The sequence below is a fragment of the Chelonoidis abingdonii genome, chromosome 4 (genome assembly GCF_003597395.2).
Source record: "Chelonoidis abingdonii isolate Lonesome George chromosome 4, CheloAbing_2.0, whole genome shotgun sequence".
NCBI classification, from domain to species: Eukaryota; Metazoa; Chordata; order Testudines; family Testudinidae; genus Chelonoidis; species Chelonoidis abingdonii.
The window spans coordinates 83644420-83657020 of NC_133772.1; the positions used below are offsets into that span (position 1 = coordinate 83644420).

A 12601-nucleotide genomic window follows, 5' to 3' on the forward strand; every position below is an offset into this window, starting at 1 on the left:
CAAGCTAGAGCACTAAAAATAGCAGTGTGGCTGCAGCAGCATGGGAAGTGACTCAGGCTAGCTACCTGGAGTACATAGTAAGGGAGTCAGACGGGATTTACGCAAGTGGCTAGCCTGTGCCACCATGGCCACACTGCTATATTTCACACTCTAGCTCTGCTCCCAGCTGTTAATCTTTGGTGCCACAATTGAGCAATACTTGGGAAAAAACCACCACTTCCCCCTTAAGAAAGAAGGAGCCAAGCCCAAAGAGTGCAAAGGGCATATTCAGGTCCCACTGACGGGGCACCAGGAAGCATACAAGATCACATTTTGAACATCTGCACATTTTACTCAATCTGGTGATTCACATAGACAGTTTATTTTGTGGGCAGAGCATGGGAGAATACCACTTCTCTCCCATCATCTGACCCTGCGTATGGACGTGTGCAACCAGAATGGTGTCTCACTATGAGATTAGGATCCTACATCCCTCTGCCGAAGAGAATCTCTTTGGTCATGTAGCATTTGGAGGAACGGATCCATGCCACAACCCCATCCCCCAAAGAGAGAAACACACAGACATCTACATCCCTTCTATCACAACAGGAGGAGGAATGCCGTACAATATTCCAAATTCACTGGTCCAGGCTCAGTTTCAATAGAATATAGTAGATTACTATAGATACACGAATTCCTTAGACCATTTCCCCTTGTGCCACTCATTTCTCTTGTGTGTAACCCATGTTTAGAGAGTAACTCTTTGTCCCCTTTAAGTGGTTGGCCTACATAGAGGTTTGAGTGTGCTACATCCTTGATCTAAAAGATTTTTGCTCAGGCAGCAGAGTCACATGCTTTTAGATCTAGAGGCCTGGGATCAATCCCTGCTGCTGACAACTAAGTCAGGGTGTTACACTCTTTATGAAATCACTTAATATTTACCCCAGTGAACCACAAGTAACAAACACAATATACCTCTCCCCTCAGAGAAGTATCTATTAGCAAAACTGATCACCTTGCTCTGCAAAGGAAATTGCTAGGCTGCACTAGGCCACATTAGATCTTACCAACTTTAGTATCCTAATACCTGGGTGAGAATTAAACTTTACGGTATAGTCAGACAATTCTTTTAAATTAGTCAGGAGCAAAATAAAGAAACTACTGTTAGTTGGTCCTTCCGATAAGCAATCTAGCATTCTCACACTATGGACTGAGAATTAAAATTTCCCTCTTTCCCCCTGTTGACATATAAGCTCACCTACCATGAACTCTGTTCTCAAATAAGCACTCTTGTTTGTATGCTTCAGGTCTGGTGCCTTTTATCCTCTCCATGCATCCTTTTCAAGCTATGAAACCAACGGCAGGTGCTCCATAGCAATCATTTCTAATTAACTCATCAGTCTCCAATGGAAATCTTTCTCAACCCACCATTTCAGTTAACTATGAATTAAAGTATTGGGGGTGAGGGCCATGGAAAAACAAATAGTCCTCTTATTGGTACACACAGTTACTCCCAAATTCATGAAGGGAGCCAAACACAATTTTTAAAACTCCAGATATACTCCCACCAGCCTCCAACACCTATGTCTAGGGCCCTACCAAATTCACAGCCATGACTAATGCGTCACGGACCATGAAATCTGGTCTTTTGTGTGTTTTAACCCTATACTATAGAGATTTCAAGGGAGAGAGCAGTGTTTCTCAAATTGGGGGTCCTGATCCAAAAAGGGATTGTGGGGGGGGGGGGGGGAGGGTGAGTGTCACAAGGTTATTTTAGAGGGGTTGTGGTATTGGCACCCTTACTTCTGCACTGCTGCCTTCAGAGCTGGGTGGCTGCAGTGGCAGCTGCCTACTGAGAGCCCAGCTCTGCAGACAGTGGTGCAGAATTAAGGGTGGCAATATCATACCACGCCATCCTTACTTTTGCACTGCTGCTGGCAGCAGCGCTGCCTTCAGAGCTGGGCTCTCAGCCAGCAGAGCCACTGCTCTCCAGCTGCCCAGCTCTGAAGGAAGTGCCACCACCAGCAATAGCACAGAAGTAAGTGTAGCAGTACCACAACCCCCCCCACCAATAATCTTGTGACCTCCAACTCCCACAACTCCTTTTTGGGTCAGGACCCCTACAATTACAACACCATGAAATTTCAGATTTAAATAGCTGAAATCACAAAATTTATGATTTTAAAAATCCCTTGACCATGAAATTGACCAAAGCAGACAGTGAATTTGGTAGGGCCCTACCTATGTCCACTATGTGAGACAAGAAAGTAATTCCATTTTCTACTCAGAATTGGCAAGATGTGGGACAAACTGCAAGCGTAAAATTAACAAGTGATTCACTTTAGTGACTTGACAGTTGTAGGAGGTGCCATGCCGCTTTAAAAAAAAAAAAAAAGAAAAGAAAAAAAAGAAGAGTTCAATTTTATTGTCTGATGAAGTGACGAAAAGGGAAATGTTTCAGGGATTAGGATTCCAGAGTGATCTAATACAGGATGCCTTGGCTTAAAAAGAGAAAAAGAAGCAGCTAGGACTCCTCCTAAACTCCCCTCCACCCCCAGTTTAAAAAAGGGATGAATGTTACCATTTTTGGACATAAGTTCTGCACAAGCCCAACCCTAAACCACACCATTCAAATGAGAAGTGAGCTATCATCCCGCTTGTGATCACATGGAATTGGGGACCATTCAAAAAGGGAGAATAAGGTGATGAGAATGCAAGAGGTAATTTACTAACAGGTCGCTGGTCAGTCAGTCAATCTGATCTCCTAAATAGCTGTAGTGCTCCTGTTTCCCTGTATAGTGGGAAGGCAGGTCTAGCGTACAGGGGTCATCTCCAGCTGAAGAAGCGTGCATCCTGGGGAACAAGCCAATTTTACATTCACATTCTGATTTCCTCCTTAATCAGCGTCTGCTGCCTCCAAAGAGAGCGTTCCTTTGTGTGCCATTGTTCTCTGGGGGCAACGCTGACGCGTGGAGAGCTTTGCAATGGGAGTGACACTTCGTTGCAGACACACATGTACCTGCACAGCCCTTCCTTCCCCCAGGGCACCAGCAGCCGCCCAACTCATCTCTTCAACAGCTTCCTCAGGAGCAGTTAGGCGGCCCCTAATAGCACGCACAGCCAAATGCAGTCCCGTCACCATTTAAGAAAACCAGAAAGTGAGAAGTGTAGCCTGGTAAATTGCATTGCGAAATGGGAGGGGACTGAGCGAGGGCTCCCGTCTGCATGGTTCCTGGCGCTGACAGAGAAAACATCTGTTGCTTTAGGGGGGAAAGGAACTTCTGCGCTGCTACATTGGGCACTAAAACAGCTCCACTTCTTCGCCTATCCACCGCCCCTCACAGGTCGCACTACTTCAGGGCCCATCCATCTCCCACACACACAGGTAGGAAAGACAACAGCCTAATGTGTGTCTGTTACACGTTATTTCTTTAAATCACACAAGCCCTCCAGAGACGTTTAATACACAATCTCCAAACGCTGTTTCCACGGGGATCTGTGAGCCACCAGATCAAACCTTGGTTTAAACTCAATTAAAATCACTGCTGTAGATCGAATTAAGAGACGGGGGTGGGGCGAGCTATTTGCTACAGGATTCAAGCTCTGCATCTCAACAGGTCCTGTGCAGAGCTGGGGAGAGTCCATTGCAACCTCTGACCAGATGGGAAAAATCGGAGGGAGGAGGAAATAGGCGGCTCTGCATACACAAATCCATAATTAGGTTGATGTTGCAGCTCGTCCCACCCCCAACCCTTCCTCAGACGAGGCTCCATTATTTAATTAAATAAAACAAGAGGGTGATGCAGGGATCCGGCTCCCAACAGGAAACCTGCCCAGCTATCAATCAAACCAGCTCTCTACCCTGGACCCTCAGCAAACGTGGAAAATACCCCCAGCGTTCAACAGGGAGGGGACTGAACGTGCGAAGGTAGCCACACAGACCCCCAATACACAACTAGTCTCCCGCAAATCCAAGGAAACCTTTTCCCCACCCCCATCCTGCTAACTGCCTGTAACACAACACTCCTCTCTAATGGAGCTACTGCAGCCTCTACTAATATCACCCCACCCCCTGCTCCAGGATCTTTACTAGGATGCTTGGTGGGGGGGGGAGGGGAGAGAAAGGGGTGAGATGAGGGTGAAAGGGGAGGGAGTGTTACCTTTCTCTGCTGTTTTTCCCAGGCTGGATCCAAAAGCATGTCCCTGTCCCAGTCCTCCTCCGGCTGCATGTAGTCATTGGTTTGCTGAGAGTCATAATGATCCATGGTTGTGCGTGCGTGCGTCCTTTGATCTGCTTTTGTTTTTCCTCCCCTGCTGCTGCCACAGCTTGCGCTCCCAGGCGGTCTCGAGAGCTCCCTGCTGAAGCACAGCTACAGCGGAGCACGGGCAGAGAGAGAGAGGAGGTGGCAGCGCGCGGCAGCTCCACTTACACCAGAGCTCAGTCTCGTTTTTGCACACACAGAAGGGAAGGGGGTGGTGGGGGGAAGAGCCCTGCCTCCTAGTTAATCTCATTGGCTAGGTGGAGTTGCCAAAAGTTCATTTTCCAAGGCTACCATCGCTCTCATTGAGGCCCCCTTGTGTCAGTCAGGGCTTTCAGCACTTGATATAGGTTGATTTAAGGCTGCCCTCCCACCTCCTCCCCCTTACTCATGTGATATCTGAGTTTGATCTGCTGTGGAGTCAGTTTGGTGACGTCTCTCCTTACCTTGGGGGTTTATAGTAACATCTGAAGCTACTGTACAGACAGAATAGACATTCTTAAACCCAGTGAGATTCCTGCTGTGCAATACAAAAAATGCAACAACAAAGTATGTCTGCTTATTATGGTTGACAGAGGGACTAGGTGGGTAAGATAAGATATTTTATTGAACCTTTTGTTATATTACCTCATCCACCTTGTCTCTCTAATATCCTGGAACTAACACCACATACTGTTATATTTGATGTATTATCCCCTCATCCCTGTTTTACTAAACAAGCTTCTACATTATTCAGGTCAGTGTTAAAGAAACATTGTCAGGTTAACCATGTACAATAGTCAAACAAATAGTCCTTACCTGGATTACTAGAAAAACACCTTATTAAAAACTGAAAAAATGTTAAACATCTCATTGACTTTTCAGTAGGAATGCACTTTATTAAAGCCAGAATCCTGCAAATCCTTTTATATGTATACTTAACATGTCTGTAGTCTTGTTGAGTTTAATGGGATGAATGGAAAGTTAAGCATGTGTATGAATTCGCAGAATAGGAGCCTTAGTCTGTGCATATCTGTCAAATTGGACAGTCAGTTACAATATTTCCAGTTATTTCATTTCCTGATTCCACTAGCACTGTGCTACAATGTTTGGGTTGCAAACTTTATAGGGAAAGTTTATTTGTTAAAAATCAAATTATATTGAATGTTTGAAGAGGAGAGTAAAACACATATTAAGCCAGAGGGAGAGAAAGAAACATTTGCCATAAAAAGGTAAAGTTACAATAATTTTTTGGCTTGGTTGCTACAAATCCTTATGCACATGCTTAACTTTATGTATGCCAGCCACCTCATTGAGTTCAGTGGGACTAGTCACATGCTTAAAGTTAAGTCCATGTGTGTTCCAGAACTGGGGCCTTAAACTATAGAGTACTGTACACATTTTCTTCAGCGTTTGCAAAAACATTCCCTGAGTAATTCTGAGTAAATTCCTTCAGAGTAAGTCTAGCAACTTTCCAAACCAAAATTAAAGCACTCAGGGACATGCTTAAAGGTTAGTGCATGTATAAGTGTTTTGCTGAACTGGAGCTATCACTCTGATTCTATGATTGCGTCTGCCTAGATAAACCGCTGCATCTTCACAGAACCCCAGGGAAATTAATAGAACTCTGTATGGGCACAAGGATCAACCAAGGTGGAATAAGGTGAAATCATTGCCCCCTTGGCTGGCTGGAGCCCAGAAAGAACATAATGGTATTTCTATATATGATAGTTAACAGAGATTTTGATTTAACCACAAGTGTTTGAAGGCCTATGTTTCTGGAGCAGAAGGACCAGGATTCCATCTTGGCTCTACAGTTACATGTTGTTTTATTATGGAGCTGCAATAGCTTCTCCATAGCTAATGTTGCAACCACACTCCCATTATATTATTGTAAATAAAATAAACCAAAGTTCTCAAGCTTTCAAATTTGTAGGGTTAAATTTCATTAACAGCTGGAGCACTTGCTGATAATTTTACTTAAAGTAAGTAATGAAAAGCCTGAAATTTTTTTTTAAGAATATTTTTTACAAAGTGTTCAGTGTTTTTTGGTGTCCTTCTCTCTATTCAACAAAATCACACTGCACTAGAACTCTTTAAACCTGGATAGATTTGGAACTTGGATCATCCAGCAAGAGGCAGTTTTTCAAAGACTGGTATAGTAAAATATTTAAGAAGCTGCTGCTGTTTGAGAACTTGACATGATTCTCTGTCAGTGAAGCTGATGAAGAAAAAAACCTGGTAACAGCAAATATTTTCTGCAAGAGTCTCTGAGCCAGCCATGGCTGCTTTGCGACACTGAAAGGAAATTCCCAGTTCTTGTTAAAATAGCTCCCCCACAGGCATTCCACACTAAAATACAATCCCTTGGCCTAGGGAGAGTGAAAACAAGTCCAGTTTTCAGATTGCTTAAGGAATAGAGAGTATGTGACATATGAATAGTTATATAGAACACATATGATAGAGCTCAGAGCAGACATCTGATCAGAAATGGAGGAGAGCCAGCTCTGATCTGCTAGAGACCATGGTGATTCTCAAACAAATTCGTTCAAATCTCTGTATAAAGACCAACTGTAAAATGGGTGATAATAACACTTACCTATTTTTGTAAAGTGCTCTGAAATCTAAAATGAAAATGCATTAGGTAGTTGTAAAGTATGTTATGAGCCATATTTTTCAAATGAAATAAGTGTGGCACAGGGTATCGAAATTATCTGCCAAATCTGAGGTGTTGCCATTTCTGGATGGAATGCAGCAATTCTTTAAAAGCAACATTATAAATCCACCTAGGAAAGGGAGTGAAAATGAATATTATATCTAACAGAAGCTGCAGGCAGAATTTTTAGGGAGACAGAATGTGATGACCTAAATTGGAATCTGTCCAGGATTCTGGCACTAACACTGCTACTCATGAATTAAAAACACTGTGGGATCTATAGTGCCTACAAGCGGGCAGGACGTCAATGTGACATCTCTTCTGAAGTGATCTGGATCACTGTTTCAGTACTGACTCAGAGAGAAGAGTGCCACCTATTGAATCACCAGCACTGCTAAAGCAGAAGAAGCAGGGTCTAATGCTCAGAGCATATGGTCATGTATACACTATGGAGACTCTAGAAACAGCTACAGCCCTGTAGCTATGATGGCATAATCCCACAGTGTAAATGCAGTTTACAGTGACAAAAGGGGTTGTCATAAACAGATGGTTAAGGGTTAATGTCTCTTTTACCTGTAAAGGGTTAAGAAGCTCAGTAAACTTGGCTGACACCTGACCAGAGGACCAGTAGGGGAACAAGATACTTTCAAATCTTGGTGGAGGGAAGTCTTTGTTTGTGCTTTTTGTTTTGTTTGTTGTTCGCTCTCGGGACTGAGAGGGACGGGACATCATTCCAGCTCTCCAAATCTTTCTGAATCAGTCTCTCTTGTTTCAAAATTGTAAGTAATAGCCAGGCAAGGTGGATTAGTCTTATGTTTGTTTTCTCAACTTGTAAATGTTTCTTTTTTCTGGAAGGATGTTTACCTCTGTTTGCTGTAACTTGAATCTAAGGCTGGGGGGCTGGAGGGGTCCCTCTAGTCTATATGAATCTGAGTACCCTGTAAAGCATTTTCCATCCTGATTTTACAGAGATAATTTTTACCTTTTCTTTCTTTAATTAAAAGCTTTCTTTTTAAGAACCTGATTGATTTTCCTTGTTTTCCAAGATCCAAGGGATTGGGGGGAAAGTCTGGGGGAGGAGGGGATGGTCTGAACTCACCAGGGAGTTTGGATGGTGTGAAGCCTCTCAAAGGCAACCCGGTGGGGGGAAAGGAGGGGGGATGGTTAATTCCTCCTTGTTTTAAGATCCAAGGAGTTTGGATCTGTGTGAAGCCTCTCAAGGCAACCCAGGGAGGGGAAAGTCTGGGGGGGGATGGTTAATTTCTCCTTGTTTTAAGATCCAATGGGTTGGATCTGGGTTCCCCAGGAAAGGTTTAGGGGGAACAGAAAGTGTGCCAGACACTAAATTCTGGCTGGTGGCAGCATACCAGACCTAAGCTAGTAATTAAGCTTAGAAGTGTTCATGCAGGTCCCCACTTCTTGTACTCTAAAGTTCAAAGTGGGGGGAAAAACCTTGACAGGGGTTGTTTCTGTTGCTGTAGGAACACCACCTCCTGAGCAATGATATTTAGGTCAATGGACGCATTCTTCCATCAACTACACTGGGGATTAAGTCAGAATAGCCACAGCACTCAGTGATGTGGATTTTTCACACCCCGTAACACTATAGCTGTCAACCTTAATTTTAAAGGTAGACCAGGCCTATGACTAGGGGGTTGGGATTTTTTTTCCCTGGCCCTACCACTGATTCAGTGTGTGATTGTGGGTGAGTCGCTTAACCTCTCAATGCTTTTTGTTTTCTCCGCCGTCAAATGGGGATAATACTTCTTATTGGTCTCCCACAGATACTGTGAGGCTTAACTTATTGTTTGTCAAACAATTTGAGATCCTCAACAATGAAAAGTTACTACGGAAGTGCAAAGTATTATCTTTAAGTCTTATAATTAAAAATACTTTACATTTGTTCAAGAGTAGTCCAGCTAGTCAGCTGGCATGATATATGCACTATATGCAATGCTATGGGAGCTTTGAGGTATAGAGAGTAAAATGGCTGGGGGGTTGCACAGCCACTTGGTGGTGGACTTAAATTGGAAGTTGTTGAATAAAGACAGCTAATTAACCACACACTTGTGTCCACATACTAAATTTTGGGTTTTAAATTTTAAGCTTCAAGTGATAAATATTGATTCAAGTCAACTGACATATTGAAGTCAATGGTACTACTCACTGTCTTAAAGTTAGCCACATACTTAAGAGTTTTGCTGTATTGGAGCCGGAGCACTTACAACCTTGCAGGATTGAATCCTTAATCCCACGGTCATGATCATCTTCCAAATTGGGTAATGACTCTTTGCCTTTTTAAAATTCTTTCTGAAGTTTGAATTGGCTATAGTCTTCTTCACTGCTCGTCTTAAACTGCTATGCAGGGTCTATTAGATATAAGGTCTTTGGGCCTCATCTTTGTATCAGCACTGCAATGCACCTAGCACACTTTTTGACATTACAAACCCATAAATAATAATTTTAGAGTTCTGTACTATTTAACGGTTGTCATGTTCCACCCCAGAATCAGCTGCATTACAGTGGAGGATAAAATCACCTTTGTATTTGTGGTGCATAAAGTCCAAGATTTTCAGACGTGACTAGTGATTTGTGGTGCTTAGGTTTTTGGGTGCCCAACTAGAGGCACATTAAAGGGGCTTGATGTTTAGTGGCTGCGTACTTAGCACTTTCCAAATCAGGACCCTTCAAAGTGCCTCAAACTGGACAACCCAGAACTGAAGCATACAAAATTATTAGGTATTTTTAAAAATCTTGACCAAAGTGCTTCAGAAATGAAAGGTATTATAAAATGTCAGGTGATATTGTAGAGAGATTGATGAGCTCAGTAGGAAGGAAGATGATAGTGATGACTGGTCTCTGAGACTCTAAAGTGCAAAATGGGGGGTTAAATTGGGAAAAATAGAGGACTCATAAGAACTTTGACAGAGAAGGGCCCAAAAATAAATTCAGTTTATAAATACATTTACATTTATTTTCCATACACATTTGATGAATGTTTGGTAACATATTGTTCTGCTCCCTCAGCTGCAGGTCATTTTGGATCACTTATCTCTGAGACTATGTATGTCTTTGGGATATCACAGGATGGATTAAAGACAATAACAATGCCATGCAATAGTCACCTTTTAATTGTTCCTCTCATCAGCTCAGGATTTCCAACCTTAGGATGTTTGACTCACCGAGACCTAGGGAAACAAAACAAAACAGGTTCTAAAAAATTCCTTGAGAGGAAATGAATACGGTGTTTTCAGACAAACAGCCTTGCTTTGGATTTGAATCTCATCAGGTCCTCATTTTATTTCCTTCCCACATTTAATGGCCCAGTACCTCCCAGATGGTGTAGTTGTACCACATACCTCCCAGATGTTGCCAAGAGCCCTCCTCTTCTGCTGAAATTCATGAGTTGAGGGCACTCCACATCTTCCAGGAGGTGCTCACCACCTCATAGGTTTGATCCCAAAAACTTGCACTTAATATCCCAGACATTTAATCTTCTGGATGCTGTCTGCTCTCTGTGAACACAGAGTTAGTTGCTGTAGAGGGTCACAGAGTGTATGTTCCCCATTCTCATTATGTTGCTTGGTTCTTCTTCACTGGTGCACAGTGTACCTAGATGTCACTGTGATGTGGTGCCTTGTAATACTATAAAAATCAGTGTAAGTATTTGTACTATTAATAAAATAATATATCAGAGATCCCATCCATTTAATCCATTGCTGTAATAGCTGGAGATGGATTACAGTCCTGACCTAATATAAAAGTGAATTACAACTAAAGTAGCCCAGATCTAGCAGAATAGTTGAGGCCTAAAATACCACTATCCGCTTTGCAGATTCTTGCTTTCAGGCCCCCCACCCACAATGCCTTGACATTTATGCCTCAAACAGACTGTCCCTGCAGAACCCTGAGGGGCCCCTTGATTTTGTACTCTTAGCCCCTTGGACAGATACTTGATTTCTCAATGATCCAGTGCTGTCATGCTTCCTTAGACTGCCAGGTCCTCAGGTGACAAATCCTGTCTTATCTAACCCTGCTCATAGATGACCTCTCCCATCTCTGTTTCCATCTTCTACCTTGGTACAATATTGTAACTTCTGCCCTTCTAGTGTCCTGGGATCAGTCAGCTCTGTTTGGAGACAGAACCTCTTTAAGGACAGGTGTTTGGGCCTGGTAGAGGGGATTATCAGTTTGGGCTAGGAAAGGGTCAGCTGATTGCTATAAAGGGCTGAAAAATCTTAACTGAAGGAGGGCTATGGGAAGTAAGTAGTCATTTGTGGTTGGGTCCTGGAGTTGCAGGAGGGGGGAATGATGGAAGGGGAAAGGCCTGGAGGCCTCTGCAGCCTGCCTTAGTCAGGGGAATAGCTTTATTTGTATCATTTTGTAACTGTGCACTGAAGGAAGGGCCTGAACAGAGTTTGGGTGGTGGTGTTTGATCCTTATTGGCAGAGGCATGGGAACTATAGGTGTGAGGAGTGCTGCAGCACCTCCAGATATTGTGTGGGGTCCTGGCCACTGGGTCCTCCATGTGTGGTCCCAGCTGCTGCCAGACCCCTGCCTGGGACTCTGGGACTCTGCCCCCTGGTCCCACACACAGGATCCTGGCTGCCAAGGACCCACCCCTGGGGCTGTGCTTCTACCCGCAGCTGTTGTCCCAGCCTCAACCCCTCTGTCACATCCTGCCCTCCTCCCTCAGCCATGGCCTAGTCTTGGCCCGGCTCTGGGGAAAGGAGGCATAGATGGGGTAAGGGGAGGTGCCAGGTAAAAAGTTTGGGGACCACTGGCTTTTAGGAACCCCCCCCCCCCACACTGTAAAAATGGGTTCCAGTGCCACTGCTGCCTGGGCTGGCAGAGGAGACCAGTTAGTAGCCCTACAAACACTTTCAATGAGCATGCAGAGAAGAGGACTTGCAGGCTGTGGTGTTTGACTGCAGATGATAAATGGTGGATGAGAACTCAGTCCAAACCACCCCAAGTAGCAATCCAGGGTGATCCAATCAGAGCGGATCACCCAAAGAGCCTGACATGAGAAAGAGCTTTATTCTGTTTTCATTTGTGCCCCCCAGCCCCCGCCTCCCGGCCCTATTGTCTCAGCACACAAGACACACATAACCACCATTGACTTCCACGGGAGTTACTCCCATTGTGCAGGCTGTGAAAGCTTCTCAGGCCAGTGAAGGGAGCGTTTTTTACAGTGTTGTGGCCAGAGCCCTCTCATGAGAAGGGCTGGGACGCACCCTGTTCTTTGGGCTGTAACAGACAAAAGAAGGAAGCTAAGCCAAGGGCATGTGGGTATTTTTGGGAATTGCTTGCTGCTCATTCTGCCTGTGCTCAGAATACTAGCAATGAGTAGCTCACTCCCCTGGGGAGCCACCCATAAGGGGCCCGCCCAGGGGCATTCAGATTTTTTTGTGAAGATGCCTGTCTGCTTGGCAGGTGAGCTTTGTTGATCCATAAGGACATTCAAAGGCCTATTCAAATAGCACTTGCCTTTTGTCCTAAGGCTTTAGAGCAAATCTCACAACCCTGTATGCCTCAGGGGCATATAGGAAGAAGAACTCTGTGTAACTTGAAAGGTTGTCTCACCAATGGAAGTTGGTCCAATAAAAGATATTACCTCACCACCTTGTCTCTCTGGTGCATAAAAGCAGCTTGGGGGGATAATACTTTACATTTATTCAGATATATACAATATTGAAAACAACACAGGATCACGCATATCAAAGGG

At 44.0% G+C, this 12601-nt stretch overlaps 1 protein-coding gene across 6 annotated transcripts in view; it reads right to left on the minus strand.

Annotated features, from left to right (window-relative positions):
• The window catches only part of ACTN1 (actinin alpha 1), a 133645-nt gene extending 129206 nt beyond the window's left edge, over positions 1 to 4439 (minus strand). For 4 of the 6 annotated variants that reach the window (XM_075065396.1, XM_032774798.2, XM_075065395.1 and 1 more), the window contains exon 1: positions 4140 to 4420. In XM_075065396.1, coding sequence (XP_074921497.1) covers positions 4140 to 4244 — 105 coding nt within the window. In that variant the 5' untranslated portion in view covers positions 4245 to 4420. Of the gene's footprint in view, positions 1 to 4139 lie in introns of all 6 variants that reach the window. The other 2 variants (XM_032774794.2, XM_032774796.2) reach the window with 2 other exon arrangements.
• Positions 4440 to 12601: the final 8162 nt, after the last annotated feature.